Below are 21,567 nucleotides of genomic sequence, written 5' to 3' on the forward strand. Positions count from 1 at the left end.
TGACAGGGAAAGATGAAACCATGAAAGAATGAGAGAGAGAGACATGGGGGGGACTCCCCCTATGTCCAACAGGTCCAACAAAACACACTGTCACTGAGTGTTAATTTACCACATGAACCCTAGCATCCCTATTGTGGGGCAAATATTCAGTGAAAATAGCAGATCTATTCTTCGGCGAAGAGATTTGTTGTAGAGGGGGACAAGGAGGGGGCCTAATATAGACTCCTAGATGACTTTATAACATTTTTATCGTTGGATTTGTCACCTTTACAACGAGGTACGGCTTTTAAGCATCAGGCATTCGAGGCATGAGCTACACTGCCAAACGTGTGAGTAGCGCCGATCAAAATTTTGCCAAAATGGCTTGAAATACTGTTCTGCTGGCATTTACTCCCCTTGGGGTTTCCCTGACACTGAGCTTAACATTAACAAGGTGTAAAAATTGCCAATATGTGTTTTTGGCCTGCCAAGCCATTTTGACCATTTTTGGGATAATGAGAGAGAGAGACATAGAGGGGGACTCGGGGAGTCCAACAGGACGAACAAAACACACTGTCACTGAGTGTTCATTTACCACATGAATCCTAGCATCCCTATCGTGGGGCAAATATTCAGTGGAAATAGCAGATCTTGTAGCTCGACTATTCTTCGGCGAAGAGATTTGTTGTAGAGGGGGACAAGGAGGGGGCCTAATATAGACCCCTGGATGACTCTGGTCAGTGGATTATATAGGGTGGTAAAGAGTGTAACAATGCACCCTTAATGATTTAATTGTGTTGAAGAAGTGCCCTGTTCGTCCTTGCGCAAAATCTGGCCTATTCCTGTTATGTGCCGATCCTCATTGACTGAGGGAAGAACAACTGGCGGAGAAAGCCTCAACATGTTCAGCCAACAGCCCTGTGTGTAGGAGCTGACGTGCTGACGGACATCTTTAGAGTGCTGCTGCGTGCCGCTTACGGGAGCACCAGTCAAGCACGTGCACACATAGACATAAAAGGGGGCTTGAGCCCCTGCCCTTTTATCTGTCTGTAAAAAGTGCCCTCTCCAGACCATGAATGCAGTTTTTACCATGGTGAAAGAAATGCAAATGCCCTCTTTCCATGCTATACCTGAAGGCAGCATTCAAGATAATTATAGTCCAAACTCTCCTGAACTTGAATGCAGCATCTTTATGTTTAAAAAAATGCCCTCTTTGTGTAGAAATCCATGCCATAGGCCACATCTACTACTGATTTGATTATGATTATAGTTCAGTGTGGTATCAAGCACTGAAAATAGCTGACCTCCAAGCTCACAACGCGTCGCAGCACGACGCATTGTGAGCTTGGAGGTCAGCTATTTTCAATATTTTCTCCAAAAGGCCCTTTCAGAAATTTCAGCCCCTGCCTCTCTAACATTCTCTGCACGTCCCTGGCAGCAGTTGTTGGCCAACGCCGTCTTGGAGGAGAGCAGGCAACGCAGGTCGACAATTCGGTTCAACTTTGACAAATGTCCGGCTGGTATGTGGGAGCCGGAGGAAGGGATGCGTTGTTGAATACAGGCTGGAGAATCTCCTATCATACTTTGCTGATAAGATAAGGGCTTCTCAGTACTGGATGACTGACTGGGCGTAACTGGGCACTTTTCTATATACTGTACTTTAACGGCGGGAGCTGTTTATAGGAGTTCTCCTCAGAATGATGATTTCATAAGAACTTCTTTCACTTTTTACACTTTCTATCGCTTGGCACTAGTACTAGTGCTCCTGTATCTCTTTATACTCTCTCTCTCTGTGTCTCTCTCTCTCTCTCTCTCTCTCTCTCTCTCTCTCTCTCTCTGCTGTCAGCCTGTGGTCAGATAGGCAGATATATTTACATTGGTAGCAGGGAGGAAGGAACCATCAGACGTCCCGGTCCAGCCTCCTGCTCTGCCCTCTCCCCAGGGGGTGGAGCGAGCAGCAGTTGCTAGCCCCTCCCCAGAGCCGGGCATATCTCCTCTCCCTCTCTCTGGCCCTGCTCAGAGCTCGCAGCTTGATGGGACCAAAGCCTTAACCGGCCCACCGTGTCTCTCTCCCTCTCTCTCTCCCTCTCTCTCTCACACACACACACATACACAAACACACTCCCACATCAAGAAGACCCTGGGGGAGAGGCAGTGAAGAGGAGACAGGAAGAGAGTGGAGACCCAACAAGAGGCTAAGATACAACAGTTTTGTTTTTGTTTTTCTGCACCAGTTCCACCAGTCTCCTGAAGACCTTTGATGAGGCAGGTTGGGTCAGCTGGAGCTCATCTCAGTCTCTGGGGTCCAGCGAAGAGGCCGGGGGCGTGGAGGAGGAACTGAGAGCGTGTGCCGCTTGTCGAGTTGTGTGTGCGTGTAATTCTTTTGAACACTGGAACCGTACTTTAACCATTATGACTCTTCTGGGCTCTGAACACTCCATACTGATACGAAGCAAGTTTAGAACAGGTAAGTCAAAATGATGACAGATGCCAAGGCTTATCTGCTGTGCTCAACTATTTCGCCTATCTATTGCAGTGTATGTTGTTTATTATGGGATGGACTGTGGTATTTGGACAGTTTCCAATATCTGTCTTGAAGAATAGAAAGAAAGAATTGCCACTTGCAACCAATAAGAGACTCTCCTTTGAACCAGTTCGTTGGTCATCTCTTGGCACGCTTCTGGTGTTTAATCAATATGAACCCAATAGTTTCCCCTCTGACATCGTCTGCACTCTGACATCTCACTCCCGTGTCCTCGCCTCGGCGATGATTCTAGTGCTGACACGCCGCTCAGTAGCACCACCAGCAGAGTGACAGGTGTGCGTGATTTACCGCGGGCATGTGCTGGTACGAGGAATACCAGAGGGGAGGCCGGCCCTGGCGTATATAAGAGGAAGACTTCATGATGTACCAGGCCTGACGATGCGTCCTGCCACGGCCGCCGGGGATTTATGACTGGGCGTGTTCTTTTGATGTCGGCCTTGCCTGCTCGTAAAAGCGGAACACGTGAGCACCGGTCCGTGTCTCCTCCCGTCGGGGCAGGTTAGTGCACTTGTCTCGTGCCAACTGTGTGACCTGCTGCTGCTCAGCGCAGCGAGGGAGAGAGACCTTCCCCGCTCCCAGGCTCAGGGGTCCCCGATAACGAGAGATTAGACCCAAGGCGGAGGTCATAGGTTATCATCACACAGCCTGCGTGTGCGTGTGTGTGTGTGTGTGTGCATGCGTGCACGCGCGATCTTGTGTGTGTGTGTGTGTGTGTGTGCGTGCATGCTTGTGTCTACCTGCAGGTACATACTGTAACAGGGAGGAACGTATGGACTGCAAACACTGATTTAAACTCCCCTTAACGCACAGCAGCTGTTGGGGGTTTGTCTTTCTTGCTCTCTCTCACACACACACACCCAGCCTCTCTACCCACATCTTACATTCACATCACACTGTCTGTCTGTCTGTCTGTCTGTCTGTCTGTCTGTCTGTGTGTGTGTATGCCTCCCTGTATTTCTCTCTCAGTCAATCCCTCATCCCTCTCTGTCTCTCCCAACAACATCATCTTTCACTCCTTCTGTATTTCCCCCGTCCATGTGAATTCTCATTCTATCCGCTCGTCGGACATCTGCTGTGCTCCTCTCTGGGGACGTGTAGTAGTCTATAGTACAGTGGTTCTCAAAGTGGATTCCAGGGACTCTGTGGGTTTCTTTAGGGGGGGTCTAAATTGACCCATACAAACAAGTCTGTAACTCTGACATTGCCCGGGGTTCATTTGGCTCCATTCGTACACTGTTATGGGGATGACATTTGAATGTTTGAGAAACACTGGTCTGGTAGTGCTGTCTGTCTGCGGTGACCATATGTTGTATTTCCTGTCTGTAGTCTGAGCAACACTGCCACCTCCCTGAGGAGCACGTAACTGATGGCAGTGACCGGGCCTCGGCCTCTGTGACACACGCTCTGTGTTCTGCAGCCAGTGTGTGCAGGGGCGTCACGGGGGAGGGAGTGGGACTGAGTCACTAGGGCCCAAGGTAGAGGGGCCCTAATTATTTTATACTTTAGCTGTTGAAAAATAGCAGATATACAAGCTCACAGCGCGGCACTTCTGCGAGCTTGTAGATCTGTTAACATTTGTAACTAAAATTTTGCTTCTGCGGGGTCCCTGGAACTAAATATTTTGAAATGGGGGTCCTTGGCCAAATACATATCATTTTGGGGGTCCTTCACGTGAAAAGGTTTGAGCACCTCTGACATAGAAACATAGGTTTTTCAAAAAACCTTAGAAGGATTTGAAAAATTCAAAGACTTGCACACATTTTCAAGATTTTTCAAAAATAGCAGATCTACAAGCTCGCATGAGCTTATATATCTGCTATTTTTCAATAGTTAAAGCACAAAACAATGCATAATAATGCGTTCCCAGTTCCCCCTATGAAGAACATTCATCGGGGGGCCGCAGTGAATCCTTGTACCCAGGGCCCAGAATTTGGTGCGACACCCCTGAGTGTGTGTAATGCGCTGTGAAACCCTGAGTGTCTGTTTGGTTACATTTGTACACTCTCTGAGTTACAAATGGAAGGACTAGTTAAATTAACACTCTGGGTTTTGCGGTGCAGTGTTTGATATAAGCAATTAACTCAAATAAAACACTTTTGATCGTGGCGCTTCATGGAACTTCTGTTCTACTTTGAAATGGCTCGGTGGAGCCGTACTTGACTTCGCTCCAATCTCTGGGGCTGTAATTGCTTTCCAGAAATGGGAGGGTAAATGATGCTTTTCCTCTGTGTTGGTTAGAGCAGGGTGGGAAATGACCCCCAGTCAGTGCCCTGGGGAGGGCAGTTCTAGAGAACCCAATGCCTGCGTGAAAAAGCTAAACAAAGAAAAAACAGCTTTCAGGGCACGAAGATTTTCACACAGTGGCTCATGTTTGGGGTGCTTTTGGCCCACACATGCTGTAGTGTAGGCCCTCTTCAACAGGGGGTCCGGGACCCCTAGGGGGTCCTCAAAGTTACTACAGGGGGTCCTCCAATCTTTGTGTGATATAGAAACCTTTTTTTCTCTCCTTTTTTATATTAACCACTTGAACCCTAGTGTCCATATTCTGAGAACTTTGGCCAGAACTTTAGCAGATCTACAAGCTCACAACGCCAGGCGCTGCGAGGCGTTGTGAGCGTAGATTGGCTATTTTTGGCAAAGAGCTTTGGTGCAGAGGGGAAAAAGAGCAGACTAAGTACAGAGTGAAAGGTCAAGTTTATTAAGTATTGACGGTTCAAGTGGTTAAATATCTGAAAACACAAATTGACATGAATCCAAAATATACTGACGATTGTGCTGTCGATGAAACTACATGGAATATGGGGGTCCCTGCTTCATCTCTTTCTCAACTAAGGGGTCCTCGGCCTGAAAACGTTGAAGACCCCTGCTGTAGGCTGTTAACGTGCCACAGATGTGGCGATACCTAGCACACGGTCTCCGATGCAGAGAAGGTCATCTCGCTTGTGAACCTGTGCGATGTTGCAGTCTGTGATTAATTAATGTCTGGTGATACAGGCTTCAGCAAGCAGTGATTGGCGAGCGTATTTACGAGTGCATGACTGAAATATGGTCCCCAAAAGTAAAGCAAAACTGTCTCTAAATCTCTCTCTGATAGCCACTGATGACAGAGGGGGGTCTTAGCCAATTTAGTTGCTGGCTTTTTTGCTGGATTGATGGCTTTTCTTTAAACTGTAGCAGCTTAAGTTGCATTCGGTGGCCAGTAAAAATATGACACCGGCAACTGTTGTTCCTTGCACCATGCTGGAGGCGCATTATCAACGCTATGGGAACTACTGCTGCATGGGCCTGGCCACAAGTGAAGATAAAGATCTCACTTAAGTACTCCCTGTGAACCTCCACTTTTTCTGTATATTTGTGTGTGTGTGTGTGTGTGCGCGCGTGTGCGTGTGTGTGTGCGTGCGTGCGTGCGTGTGTGCGTGCGTGTGTGCGTGGGTGTGTGTGTGCGTGCGTGTGTGTGTGCGTGTGCGTGCGTGCGCGACCGTTTCTCATGCTGCCTTGATTAACAGCTTAAGTGGATGTGGTCTGTTCTCTGTAGCCATTACGTAATCCTAGGACAGAGGTGTCAAATAGAAGTTAAATCAATACGCTGAGATGTCAAATGCATGTTACACATTAAAACAGCTCCACACACATTGCCAGGACCTTTGCAAGCCGTTCAATACCTGCGAACGAACACAACGCCCACTGTGACATTTACTTTGAATCCTGGAAGTTGGAGTACTGTGGTGTGCATTAACCACATTAACCCTGGCGTCACCTATTTTGTGGGGAAATGATTGGCGAGATCTGTCCAAACCCTCTCCCATAAACAGTGACGACAGGTTTACTTTTTGTTGTAGGCTATAGCAATTAATTAGGGATTAAGTGGTTAAGCTATTATTAGTTACTGGTGGTTATTATCATTAATATTATTATTATTATGAATTCTACTTTACTCATGTACTACTCAAACATTACAAATGAATAGAAAAAAAATTAAGTTTTACGCTTTTCAAACTTTGACAAGGGTTGAAAAAAGCTAATATTTATAGCTTATCTTCTCTTTTTTTTAAGTAAGATAAAAATACATAATGTGCAGTTGAATCAGTATAGTTATAGTTAAAACTAAATCTTACACATTTATCCCAAGAGCCAGAGTTCCTGTTAGTGCTAACGCCTGATTTACTTACTCGCACACCGGCGTCTCACACTGAAAATAGCAGATCTACAAGCTCACAATGTATCACGCATGCAACACACATTGAGCTTGCAGATCGTCTGTCGTCAGTGAAAGAGACACCAGCGCGCAGCTAAGTACACATCAGGTGTAAGTGTTCTGCAGCAGAAGTAATGTGTCCATACTGTACCTCCAGCGAATCACCCAGAGTTCTGTCACCATATCTGTAAACTAGGTTTATCATTCACTGTCAGCAAAGCAGCTCCAGAACGTATATCTTAATGACATCACAGGTTAGAATCTTGGCTGCTCCTTCATCTGGGCTCTGTTTCATGTTCACAAATCTAGCACTAGGACCAACCCCGTAGTCATAAAACACGAGTGTTCTGTTTTTTTGGACGGATTTTCGCTTTTAGGCTAAGGTATTATGCTAAAATAAACTCCATACGTCATTGAGGAATACCTGTTTATGAGAAGTCATACACACATGCTAATACATCTGCCGTCTTGAGTACATTCCTGCTCTTGTTGAAAGAAAGTTCACGGGTGCCAATGAAGTTAATGCCGTCCCTTCCCTTTTGCTGTAGCTCTGCTAGTTAGTTTACAAGAGGATGAGGATAGTTAGTGCTGGTTAGTAGAAGTTAGTGCTGGGTTATTATAAGCCTCTTGCCCCATTAGAACAGTGGTTCTCAACCCATTCAGGCTGCGACCCCCAAGATAATCATATTTTAACTGGGGACCCTCCCCCACCCTATACGAGCACTAAGAGTTGAGGCATTACGTTTTGTATAACACGGTTATATGGTGAAAATAGCCGATATATCTAAAACAGCCGATCTACATAGCCGATCTACATACTCACAACGAGGCGTTGTGAGAATGTTGATTTTCACAGTTTCTGCCTCTAATATTTGACAATTTGGCCAATGTTTAATTTGTCATTTTAGAGGTATAAAAAATCCTTAAATTGTCACTTTAGAAATATGCAGATACCCTCTAGTCTATACACTTAAACTTTATGTTGGTTTTATTTACTGTTGAGAGAGAAAACAATGTTGCACATTAAGTTAATCATCTGGTGACCCCCCCAGAACCCACAGGTTGAGAAGCCCTGCATTAGAAGACGACCCTGGTCATGACAAGGCCATGAGCTTGGCAGCAGATGAATCATCCCTAAAGCTTAATTTATGGTCCATCGCGTGAGGGTGTCCCTTGCCAAAGAGACAACAGGCTGACAACACATCTTAATGCAATGCATTAACTTTTAGAGCTCTGTATATAAATTAGGCTTAACTGCGAACGCACTGGCAGGCTGGTAGAGCCTCGGTTGTTTACACATGCAAGTTCATCCCGCACAACATTGAAATGGACATCTGAGAGGCGGTCAGTGTATCGCCGATGAAGTGATGCTCTTCGCTGTTCAGGGGTTTTAATGCTGGTTCACGGATACGCACGCTGTACGGGTCTAGTTTGAATATTCTGATACATTTGACTGTGTATAGGGCCCAGATGATATACCAAATACAGGCTAAATTACTTGCGGTTACAAGACAGAATTATTATGTTGGGTGTAATTTTCTGTGTAATAATGAGATGGGATTTCTTTCAATGACGATCCATTCCTAAGAGTTGATATCGTCACTGTCGGGCAGAAACCTTGTATCTCCTAAGTTTCAAATGTGCATGTTTTTTCACGATGTAAAGCCCTGCTTCATCACACAAGGCCATCGCACAAAAGTAGTGAAAATAGCAGATCTACAAGCACACAACGCCTCGCACCGCGAGGCGTTGTGTGCTTGTAGATCGGCTGTTTTCACTAGTCTAAATCATTTTTAAAATGATAAATACAAAGTGAACGGTATTTGGACATACAAGGTTTCCACCCGACAGAAGCAGTGCAGCAGAACCAGCCAGCCTTTTATATCACGTGACTCATCCTCATGAGAGATAGAGAGCCACAACAAAAGATAAGAGGTGAGAGCTAACGTGTGTGCGAGCACACGGCACAGACCGAGAGTGCATTGTTGTGGGAATGCAGTGCGGCATTTGTGCAAGTGTAAGAATAGGTTTTCCAGGCCGATCAGTGGCATGTTTCGGTCAGATCTAAGGGCACAGATTAATGCCTGCGTACAGTCTTTGTGATGTATGTGTGTGTGTGTGGAGGAGAGGAGAGGGGGTGGGGGCAGCAGGTCATGGCCCCTGCTCTAGTATAAACCGAAGCAGATGGTTTGATTTTGCGAAGGTGAAGGTGTTGTTACATAACGGAGATGCTCTCCCAAGACCCCGCGGGTCACCTGACACCTGATCAAATTGTGTCGGAGATGGGGATGGGACGTTAAGCGATATTATCGTTTATCGTACTAGAAAAACACTCACAATAATCGTATTGTGGAGATTTGATTTATCGTGATATCGTCCTCAATTCACCTTTTATTTGCGAGGCTGCATATCCGTTACTGCTTAAACCCTCTATAATTGGTAAAAGGTACTTATAATATACCTACTTGATACAGTCTTTTTTTTCACTCTCTATCAAATGTCTTTGCCAAAAAAATTGCCGATCTACAAGCTCACAACGTGTCGCAACGTGATGTGTTGTGAGCTTGTAGATCTGCTATTTGTTTGGCAAATGTCCCACCCCAGGATAATTGTTGTAGTAATATCGTAGATCGCGATTTCTTTTGTCACAATCATCGTGATGTGAAATTTTCATATCATCCCATCCCTAGTTGGAGAACACAAAGGCTCTTTGCGTCATGAGTTGAAACAGGCTACTACTTTGAATTGGGGGGAGGTTAAATTAATGACATACTCAAATTAGTTTGAGATTATATTGCCCCGGCTAATTAAGGAGAGAATAGGAGAACTTGTTATTCCCCTCGCTTTAACGGCTGGTTCTTTGGATTTATGTTGTTTCCGTAACACGGCGGCACGCCACTAACACCGAACGCCTGAGAGTGATCAGCAACGGCGTAAAGTGATTAGCCCATAAAAAAGGGCAGAACACATCGTGCTGGCTTGTCAGACACAGGATTCTTCCCGGAGACCCTCAGCTAACAGCGGTGTTACACACACACACACACACACACACACACACACACACACACACACACACACACACACACACACACACACACACACACATCCGCATGCATACACATGCACGTCCGCACGCACTCACGTACACACACACACACACACACACACACACACACACACACACACACACACACACACACACACACACACATCAGTAGTAGGGATGGGACGATATGAAAATTTCATATCACGATTATTGTGACAAAATAAACCGCGATTTACGATATTATCGCGATAATCAAAATCCATTATCCTGGGGTGGCGTTGCGACGCGTTGTGAGCTTGTAGATCGGCTATTTTTGGCAGACATTTGATAGAGTGAAAAAAATACTTTATCAAGTACGTATATTATACCTTTCACCAATTATAGGAGGATTAAGTGGTACAAGCTCGGTAAATAAAAGCTGAATTGATCCCAGTGCATGACGGAGGACGATATCACGATAAATTAAATCTCCACGATACCATTAATCACGATAAACGATAATATCGCGTATCGTCCCATCCCTAATCAGAGGCATGTGACACAGACAAACGGAGACCGTATGGGGGGAACTTTATGTTTAGGACCCTTCCTTTTATGTTTGAGACACTCCACTCATTGTACATGGGCGTGTGCATACCGTACATGCACTCATACAATACACACACACACGTTGTACACACTCACATGCGCACGCTCACATCATGTGCTTACACACGGTCACACACACACATCCATGGACCCAGACCACACACTGCCGAACAGATCTGTTTAAAGGCCAGGAGCAGTGTTTATCATTCCCTACGTCCTACGAGAAAGAAATATTTGTGAGAAAGCGGCTTCACTTTTTTTCGTCTTCTTTGTTTTCTGCCTGCAGGTGGATGCATGCGTGTGCGCCCATGGATGTAAGCGTGGGTTGTGTGGAGAGTGAGGGTTTGTGCAGGCATCTGTGTGTGTGTGTGTGTGTGTGTGTGTGTGTGTGTGTGTGTGTGTGTGCGTGTGTGTGTGCATGTGCGCGCGTCCCAAACTGCTTGCTGTCTGTTTAATGAGTTCCAGAGATTGGCATTGGGATGCTTGTTTCGATGATGGATCGTTGCCTAAATGCAACATGGACTCAAAGTGAGCGCACGCTCACGCATTACGATCCACTCTCCAACGGATTCAAAGTATAGCCGTCCAAATCAAACATTATGAAACGCAATCAAACAAATATGTTACTAATTTAAAAGTCAGCTGAATTCTCAGTCTCTCCCTGCCCCCTTTTTCTCTTTCCCTTACCTGTCTGTCTGTCCTTCCCACCCCCTTTTGTCTTTGTCTTTCTCTTTGTTTTTTCCACCTGGTCTGTCTGTCTGTCTGTCCATCCGTCTCTCTCTCTCTCTCTCACCCTTCTCCCGCCCACCTATAGTCCTGCAGCTAAGACTTCAACAGAGGAGGACACAAGAGCAGCTTGCAGACCAAGGCATCATGCCTCGTGAGTAACGCCTTCCAGCTAAACATGCACTTATACCTACACACGCACGCATGCGCGCACACACACACGCGCGCACACAGTCACACACACGCACACACACACACGCACACACGCACACACACACACACACACACACACACACACACACACACACACACACACACACACACACACACACACACACAGGATTCTCACATAATAAGCACACACATGCAAACATACTTTAACACTCAACGTGACAAGTGCAACGAAACCCCCTTCATCAGAAAGGAACGAGATAGATAACGCCAGAGAGACAGAGGGAGAGAGACACCTGAACTAATAAAACTGAATACCAACTGCCAGGGGGGGAAAGGAGACCAAGAAAGGTACAGAGAGGGAGAGAGAGAGAGGGAGGGGGAGGACATGCGTAGAGGGAGATTGACTATCTATCTATCTAGAATGTGGCATTGTGCCGTCTGACTCTGGCCCTGAAACTTGACACACGACATGGCCTTGCCTACACGAGCCGAGGCACTTACCTCACAATAAAACAGTGTAAAGCCCCCCCCCACCCCCCACCCCCACCCCATCACAGCATGTTGGCCTCTTCCCTACTGTCATTGTCTGTGTCTCTCTCTCTCTCTCTCTCTCTCTCTCTCTCTCTCTCTCTCTCTCTCTCTCTCTCTCTCTCTCTCTCTCTCTCTCTCTCTCTCTCTCTCTGGGTAGGTTCCCCGCTCTCTCTCTTTCTCGTAGTATATCGTCGTTGTCGGGTGGAAACCTCATATGTCCAAAAGTGTTTGTTTTTACTAAACTAGTGAAAATAGCTGATCTACAAGCACACAACGCATCGCGATGCGAGGCGTTGTGTGCTCGTAGGTCTGCTATTTTCACTACTTTTGTGCAACACTTTTGTATGATGAAGTACAGGGCTTTTAATTCACTAAAACACGCACACATTTGTAACTTGGAGATACGAGGTGTCTCTGCCCGACAGTGACGATATACAGTCTTGTTTTAAGAGCATGAAATCAAACAGACAGCCCCCTAGACATGCCGATAGGAGGAGAGACAGACGTACTGTATATCAGGGGTCAATTAATTTTGAAGATGCAGGAGGTGACCGATCGCAGAGGACAAGTTCATAAAGTTACGAAAGTGGTCGATATCGTCTCCAGTCGGAGTCGTCCAACAGGTAGCCACAGGAACAAAGCAGGCCGAGCAGACACAGGGGCGTCACAAGGGGGGGAAAAGTGGGACTGAGTTACTAGGGCCCAAGGTGGAGGGGCCTTAATTATTTTATACTTTAGCTATTGAAAAATAGCAGATATACAAGCTCACTCAGCGTGGCCACTCACACTGAGTGACCAAATACATATCATTTTGGGGGTCCTTGACATGAAAAAGTTTGAGCACCACTGACATAGAAACATAGGTTTTTCAAAAAACCTTAGAAGGATTTGAGACATTCAGACTTTTCATGATTTTTAAAAAATAGCAGATTTACAAGCTTGCAGTGCGGCACCAAGTGCCGCGCTGTGAGCTTGTATACTGTAGCTGCTATTTTTCAATAGTTAACGCGCAAAATAATGCGTTCCCAGTCTAAATGGGTTAAACCCCCTCCCCCTATGAAGAACATTCATGGGGGGGGGGCCGCTGTGAATCCTTGCACCATGGCCCAGAATTTGGTGCGACACCCCTGGGCAGACAGACAGACAGGCAGATTTTGCTGCCAGCAAGCAGCGAGCAGACAGGTCGGTGAGTGACCGCCGAGGAATGCTCTTGTGTTGGAGAGGCCCTTGGTCTCAGTAGAAACAGCGAGCGCTCGGCCAGCAGGCCAGATTTACATTGACGGCACCTGTTTACAGCACAGTGCCTACAGCACAGTGCATCAGTACAGGGATATCTAAATAGAGCAATCCTGCTAGATTGAGCTTTGGGTTCAGATTTATGTGTTTGCATGCGCAGAGGCTTTGCACTCCTTAGATTGGTATGAGACATCAAAAAACATCACAAGAGCATTCAGACCTGCAGTATTTGCACCGTGCCAAGTAGTGTACACAGTGTGCTTCTTAACCCTATAGCGTCCCAATTATCGGCATGTCCCTGTTCTGGGCAAGTCATGGTAAATGTAAAATTAGCAAACATTTGACAAAAATAGGAGAACATTCTGCAAAAATAGGCGAACATTCAGATACATTTAGCAATCTACAAGCTCCCTCTGCGTCGCATTGCGACAGGTTCTGAGTGTTTTTGATGTGCAACAAAGTATAGGGTTGTAAGTGTTTAACTGTTATTACAAGGGTTAATATGGGACACAATGCACTTGCTTCAAGCTCGTTCGTGTGTAGGGGAAATATCACATATCAAATGTTTGTGGGTGCTCTGCACAAGTGCACACTGGGAAAACCAAATTTGATTGTATAATAGATGTTTTGTGCAGCGGGGGACGGAGTCAGAGAACCACATTTAACCGAGATAGTATCTGTGCCTTGGGTACAGTCTGCACATTGTTGCTGCAAAACAATGTGTTTCTCCCGGCAAACGGGCAGGCAGGCGGTGAGAGAAGCCAGTTTTGTACCGTTGGTGCCTTCGGTCGGACGTTGCTGCTCTTGACTGGGTATTTATACATGACTTGTCTGTGGGGAGAGGAGGGGACATGGGGACTATAGGGAGGTGCAGGCCAGGAGTTTGTTGAATGATATCTCTGGCACCGCGTGCTGTTTCGCCGAGGCTCCAGCCTCCCGATAACCAGGGGTAAGTGTGCGGGGGAACGGAATCCAGAGGCCCAGCGCGGCCCTATCAGTTTCTAGGAGTCTGACGGAGATAAGGAAGCAAGGAGTAACGCGATTGGACCGGTGGGCCTCGAGCACTTACATTTCTTTTTCTTTTTTTTTTTCCTCGATTGGTCGTTTTGTCTGGCAATTGTAGCCGAGAGGTTGGCAACGCAGGCAGATTGAAGAGGGGTTGTTGAAGAGTTTGTGAGTATTATTTATTAGTTCCACGCACACAGGGAGATAAAGAACCCGGTAGCCGCAGGCGAGGCTAGTCTTGACAACGGGGGCCTTCGCCTGTTCCACTGCATCTTTATGTCCAGGATCTGCCCCCAAAGAATAAAACATTTCACCGAGCTCATGCAGGCGCGTCCTCCTCCTCCTCCTCCTCCTCCTCCTCCTCCGTTCTCCTGTAGATGTGATACTTCAGATCCTGGCTGGCTGGCTGGCTGGCTGGCTGGCGGGCGCTCCCTGGCTGTGTTATTCCTGCTGGGGAGATGGACACAGCACAGCGCCTGTGTATATATTACCCAGGGAACATCTGGTGTTTATTAGGCTCTGTGAGATTCAGCCCGCAGCCTCTCGGGGCCGGCTGGCGTGTGGCCTTGGGGAGGGGCATGCCGTCTGACCGCTCGCCACTTGTCTCGCCATTCATGCACACACACGCACGTACACACACCGCACATAACACGCACGTGCACACATAGACATCAAGCCCCTGCCCTTTTACCCGTCTGTAAAAAGTGCCCTCCATGAATGCAGTTTGCACTATGGTGAAAAGAAATGCAAATGCCCTCTTTCCATGCCATAGCAGAAGGCGGCATTCAAGAGAATTGCCTTGTTCAAACTCCCCTGAACTTGAATGCAGCATCTTACGTTGAAAGAATTGCCCTCTCTGTGTAGAAATCCATGCCGTTACCACATCTCCAGAATTGAGCCGACCTCCAAGCTCACAACGTGTTGCGCTGCGACTCGTTGTGAGCTTGGAGGTCTGCTATTTTCGATATTTCCACTAAAAAGCCCTTTTAGACATTTCAGCCCCTGCCTCTCTAACATTCTCTGCGCGTCCCTGATTTTGTTGCACGAACAATGTAACATTTTCTCATCACAATATAACAGACACATACACTGCTACAGCTATACTGCAGCTGTGCATTGTGCACACACCATCACATGCACACATCCAGTATGTACCTAGGCACCCGTCGATTTATACAAGGCCTGTGCATTTCCATTTCCATGGCAGCGGCACTTTTTTTATTTAATCCTCTGCAAATGGAACCACAAAGGGAATTATTCCTGCCTAATGCACCATACGTCTTGCTTCTTGCCGCAATGTTTACATTTGACAGATACAGTCAGCAGGTAGGACTCGCAATAGGCTTAAAGTGCGCCGTGTGTTTTAACACAGCCACACGGAATGTTTAAAAGTCTGTAAGGCCGACTCCAGGCTCACCGTATCGCGTTACATTATGCCCGCGCTCCGGGACGTCCGCCCGCCAAGTCTGAGGGACAGCCCGGCAGCGCTGTTATGCAGTTTAAACACAGTCAAAGCTCTGCGCGTATCCCCGCCAGGGGTGTCGCACCAAATTCTGGGCCCTGGGTACAAGGATTCACTGCGGGCCCCCCATGAATGTTCTTCATAGGGGGAGGAGATTTAACCCATTTAGACTGGGAACGCATTATTACGCCTTATTTTGTGCTTTAACTATTGAAAAATAGCAGATATACAGATCTGCTATTTTTTTTTTAAACTATGTTTCTATGTCAATGGTGCTCAAACCTTTTCATGTCAAGGACCCCTAAAATGATATAAATTTGGCCGCGGACCCACATCTCAAAATATTTAGTTCCAGGGACCCCCCCAAACTAAGCAAAATTTGAGTTACAAATGTTTGCTTAAAAAAATCATATATTCAAAGACTTGCACACATTTTCACAACTTTTCAAAAATAGCAGATCTATACGCTGTGAGCTTGTATATCTGCTATTTTTCAATAGCTAAAGTATAACATAATTAAGGCCCCTTCACCTTGGGCCCTAGTAACTCATTCCCACTTTTCCCCCCCTTGTGACACCCCTGATCCCCACCATGTAGAATCAGGTCTTAAATCAGCCCTCATGCCAAGAGAGTGTCAGGTGTGGCGAGTGAGTTCAGAGACAGCGGGGAGGACGCGGTGACAGGTCCAGGGCCGGCTGAATTATAAACAGATGCTGATGTCACCCTGCTGGGTTAACAGACATGGCATGTCAACATGAGGGACACTAATGGCTCATTTAAGACTTCGCCGTATGACCACGTCACTCACTGGAAGTAACTGACATGGTCATATGACTCATCAGTGTCATATGACCAGTGTCAGGATGTCCATAACTACAACACCAGAGGCAGCGCCACAGAGGCAGCGCCACAGATCACTTCCAACCCAGAGTCAAAACCAACAAAGGGTCAAACTCGTTTTTCTGCTATACCACCAAAATGTGGAAAGCCTTACCGAAGGCCATAAAGGAGTGTGGATCACTAGCATCCTTTAAATTGCCCTAAAAAAACACTTACAGGCAGCAGCCGTTCGCAACTGGTAAAAAATGAACCTAGCCCAACCCTACCCTCCCCTGCCCCTTCTTTGTATATACTGTTTGTTTAGACTTACTGTTTTCTTTTTTCTTTTTCTTTACATATCTACTGCATAGTACTGTGTTCTATTTGTCTGTCATTCAATGTTATATGAGATACTTAAATGGTTTCCAGTGGAAATAAGCTTAGTCTTTTCATGGATCTCCTTTTAGTAGACCTTGTACCAGTGAACTGTACCGTCATGAAACTGTACCTTTTCCTATGCAAACTTCTAATAAAGTCTTCAATCAATCAATCAGTGCAGCCGTCACCTGATCCAGGCCTCTGTGGGTAAAAGGACTCTCTCTCACTTCTCTCCGTGTTGGCTCATCGAGCCTTTACTTTCTTTCATCTTGTAAATGGTGCATTCATACAGCGCTTTTATCCAAAGCGTTTTCACACCGACTGCGTAGGAACTAGGAAGATATTCAAGGACTGCTCATCGGGGGCAGTTTTGCTCAAGGACACTTGACACTAACCTAGGGATCGAGCCGGGATCCTTCCGATTACAAACTGTTCCGCTTTACCTCCTTGGCCACTGCCGTCCACCATTTACACTTCCTTCTTTCCATCCTTCCTTCCTTTCCTTATGCTTTTCCTCTCATCCTCATTTCCTGTTTTCCTGTAAATGTATCCTTAACACGTTCTTTTGTTCTCCCTCTGCCCTTTCCTTGCATCCATCCTCGGTTCCTCAAACTCTTGTGCTTCTTTCCCACGTTTTTAAGATGTACACTTTAATTTGTGTGAGACACTGAAGCGAGTATTAGCCTGTTAGCCAAATACTTTCTGTGTTTCGCAATGATTATAATTGATATTGGACATCAGCACAACTTAATTCTGATGTTGAAATTACTGTTTTTTGTGTTTCTTATGACGGATCACCTGTCACCTCTCCATTTCCAATACATTTTTCATCACACAATAATATTTCACCTGAACCGGGCCAATAAAACACCTCATATCATTAATTTAATGTTGGCAATGCATCTAATTTCATCCTCCACATTTGGCTCCCGAGAGATGGGACGAAAGTTGTATTCGACCAAATACGTATTGCCATTTCTTTCAGTGAGATAATCCAACTAGATCCCCCCCTAGCCCTGTCATCACTGATGGGTAATACATTCTAGGCCAAGCCAGGTCATGTCTGGGACTGATTATTTTACAGGTCTTAATAGGGAGCGATGGATGGAAGGTAGACGATTTCGCCCCGGCTGCAGCCCGTTCCCGTTAATTAGAGCCACTGCGTTTGTTTTCCTAACGCTGAACGTGTCTGGCTGTTGAGTGGCGGAGAAAAACAGAGAGGAGTAATTTGAAGAACTCCAGGATAGATTGATTGTCTCCTGTCAGTGTGGCGTCAGCACTGTGTGCACGTTGGCATTTGCAAATGGACAGACAGGTCCCTCCCTGCAGCAAGCAGGTACACCCAGAGGCTTCCATCTTGCATGCTCGCATTCTGGAATACAGATATGGTTGCAGTGAAGGAAGAAGTGTTTTACTTAAGCACAAGTGTCAATACTGCAACGTAGATCTGTTACAAGTAGAAGTCCCGAATTCAAAATGTACTTGAGTGAAAGTACAAAAGTATTGGCATAACTGTCAAAATGTATCAAAAATCTTTTGAAAAAATAGCCAATCTACTTGTATTTTTAAATGGCTGAAATATATATACAGCTGAAGTGGTTAGTGTGTTTCGTAATTTTTTTTTATCAAAATCTACAAAGTAACTTGTAAATCACAAACGTTTTTATATAATTGTAGTGGAGTAAAATGCACTATAATTATCCACTACATCCTCTGAGGTGGAGTAGAAGTAAAAGCACCTCAAAATTGTATTTAAGTACAGTACTTAAGTACAGTACACGTAACATGAGTTGCTTTTCACCACTGTCTGGTTGTAATCATTAATATAAACCCTGGTGATGTTACATTATTTGATACTGTAACACTATGAACACATGTATGGTATGATAGCTAAGCGTGCGTGCGTCTGTCTGTGTGTGTGTGTGTGTGCCGTGTATAGACCCCGTCTCAGAAGCCTCCTGTCTGGAGGCCCAAATGAGGCTCAAACGAGCCAGGCTGGCCAGCGACCTCAATGAGAGACTGGCCGTGAGGCCCGGCCCCCTTGAGTTGGTACAAAAGAATATCATTCCCCTAGACTCTGCTGTCACAATGGACTCCATGACAGGTATCAGTGGAACGGTTGCTGTGCAGTTTTCTGTCCATTTAACACTGAGAATGTTCAAAAATGTTTCCAAAATGGTCCCATATACCAGTGGTTTTCAACCCTTTTCATATCGGGGTCCATTATTTATTGGGCATTTGAGCCACGGACCACCAACATGAGATTCAGCCTCTCAGTCTCAAAACGTAGAATATTTTGTTATCGTTGGATACGATTTTGTCCACAATTCCAGTATGGATGTTGGTACCATAGGAGATAATAACAGGCAAACATTGACCAAAATAACAATTCTTTCTACATTCTACATTCTCTAATTGTGTAAACTTCTTGTAAATTAAGTAATACAGGTGTTTAAAAATAATGTAACTCTTGAAAGTGTCATTTTATACTCTCTTAAAGAGTGATCTTTAAGAGTCTATAAGGTCTATAAGGGTCCATTTGGTTACCAACTCTCCATCTTTTAGCTGGGGACCACCTGGAAGCACCTCAAGGACCACTGGTTGAAAACCACTGCCATATACTGTAAGGGTCCATTTGGTTACCATTTTGTTCACTCTCTGAGTTTCAAATGGACAAATTAACACTGAGGATTTTCACCCCCGTATGAACTAATACCTTTTAAATGTGTGTGATTCACAGCTTGGTTTGTGTGTGATTTCCTTTGGGGAGGTGTTTCACTCACGTAACGTCATTTGTTTTGAGCGGATGAAAGTGCACTTCTCTCAACTCGAGACTCTCGACTCAACTCAATGTGTGTGTAGATATTAACCAAAACGGCTGTCAAAGCGGTGAACTAAACATTTCAGAGGAATCCGCTGCTCGCGGCTGTAATCCAGGATGAACTCCATTGCATTGTGAAGCGGCCACGTCTGGGCCGGTCTCTCCAGTGCACTGGTTCCCCAAGCACTGGGTCTGGACCCATTTGTGGGTCGCGGACACATTATTATGGGTCCCTTCATTTTTTGGTTTACTACATTTTGTTTTTGATTATTATTATTTCAAAGCATCTTCAAAAAACATTCCCCACAAAGCTAGGATTTTCATGAATGAAACAACTTTATTTATTTATTATTTATTAATGAAAGAAATGTCATTAATAAATATGTGAAAAATCTGAGAAATTCCATAAATTAGAAAACAAATGTTTAACAAGTAGTGAAAATAGCGAAGCAACATCGTTGTGAGCTTGTAGATCTGCTGTTTTCACTAGTTTGGGTCCCGGGCAAACGTCTAATTTCTCTTTTGGGTCTCGACCTGAAAGGATTGGGAACCACTGCTCCAGTGGATGGCATGGTGGTGGTGCTGTTAAGGAGAGGTGCGATGGGACCCGGTTTTAATGGGTGTTAATGAATACAATGTTATTTTAATGATATGGTATGGAGCACATCTGTAGTGGTTTGGGACGTCTCCCTGCTTTTTAATTTAGGCAATCTGCAGTGGTGTTGGGTAGGACACGTACTACTGGTTGACAAGTATTGCTGCCTGCAACTCATAAACCCATTAAGACCTGGAACACATATGTGTCACTCTATCATTTTTAAGGAGAAAGGAGTAGTGCTCAGTGGCCCGTTCAACACTCTTAACCTTGCATTGTTTGTCTTATACCCCAACATCCCAGGAATTATATCGAGACTAATAGAAGCAGTCTCGATATAATTCCTCCCTGTCCAGATTTGTATGTCCAGTATTATGTACTTTCACTTTACCCCATTCAAACAAGGAAATCTGTGTCATTTAAGTTTTTAGCTATATATAGCAACATACATTTAGCAAATATACAAGCTCACACACACTATGAGCTGGTACATCTGCCAAAAAATAAATCTTCTGTTCTGGGGGGTACATCCCTGGCATAAAACATTTTCAGATGGGGGTCCGCGGCCAAATATACAGTATATATGTTAAGTTGCACGAAAAGGTTTGATAACCACTGATTTAGAAGGCATTTGTAGAATAGGCATTGGGTCTTAATGGGTAAAAAAAACACCCTTTTAGTCAAATGAGGACATTCATTTACGAGAAAAGAAAAAACATTGTAAAGGTGAAATATAGAGATATGCTGGATTTATGTTTGGCCACTTTCGCTCTCAGTATAAACATGTTGCGTAAAGTACCTGCAGTCACACGGTTTACACTGACTGCACTGTCAAATCCTGGGTGATCATTTAACTCTATTAGAGCAGTGGTTTCTCAACCTTTTCAGACCCCCAAAATAATCATATTTTAACAGGGGACCGCCCCCTCCCACCCTGACGAGCACTAAGAGTTGAGGCATTACATTTTGTATAACACGGTATTGTGAAAATAGCAGAGCTCCATGCTCACAACGGCTCGCAACTATTTTCACAATTTCTGCCTCTAATATTTGACATTTTGGCCAATGATTAATTTGTCATTTTAGAGGTATTAAAAAGTCCTTAAATTGTCACTTTAGAAATGTGCAGATACCTTACTGTTGAGTGAGAAAACAATGTTGCACATTAAGTTAATCATCTGGGGACCCCCCAAAATAATTTGGGGGGTCCCGACCCACAGGTTGAGAACCACTGTATTAGAGTGTAAAAATGGACCCGCAAGGTTCAGTGTGTCCACTCTGAGTGAAATGAACCCTGGGGGTTTAGCAGTGTACCTCTTTAGGAGGACTGTAGTTTATTGAGATGAGCAGCAGCTGTATTTGGGTCCAGCCTTTTCTTTAGAAGTGTAAGTATGTTTGCGTGTCTGTGTGCGTGTTTGTGTGTACTGTATCGTATATGTGTTTGTATAACCTTGTATCCACACATGT

General features: G+C 45.2%; 1 protein-coding gene across 1 annotated transcript in view; it reads left to right on the top strand.

Annotated features, from left to right (window-relative positions):
* Window positions 1-2,391: 2,391 nt before the first annotated feature.
* Window positions 2,392-21,567, top strand: part of myocd (myocardin) — a gene marked incomplete at both ends in the record, with an annotated part of 32,730 nt that continues 13,554 nt past the window's right edge. Inside the window, 3 exons of the mRNA XM_080747738.1 lie at window positions 2,392-2,446; window positions 11,168-11,233; window positions 18,624-18,788. Coding sequence (XP_080603864.1) covers window positions 2,392-2,446; window positions 11,168-11,233; window positions 18,624-18,788 — 286 coding nt within the window. The remainder of the gene's footprint in view (window positions 2,447-11,167; window positions 11,234-18,623; window positions 18,789-21,567) is intronic.

The sequence above is a fragment of the Nannobrachium achirus genome, assembly GCF_963921795.1.
Source record: "Nannobrachium achirus genome assembly, chromosome: 18".
Taxonomy (NCBI): Eukaryota; Metazoa; Chordata; class Actinopteri; order Myctophiformes; family Myctophidae; genus Nannobrachium; species Nannobrachium achirus.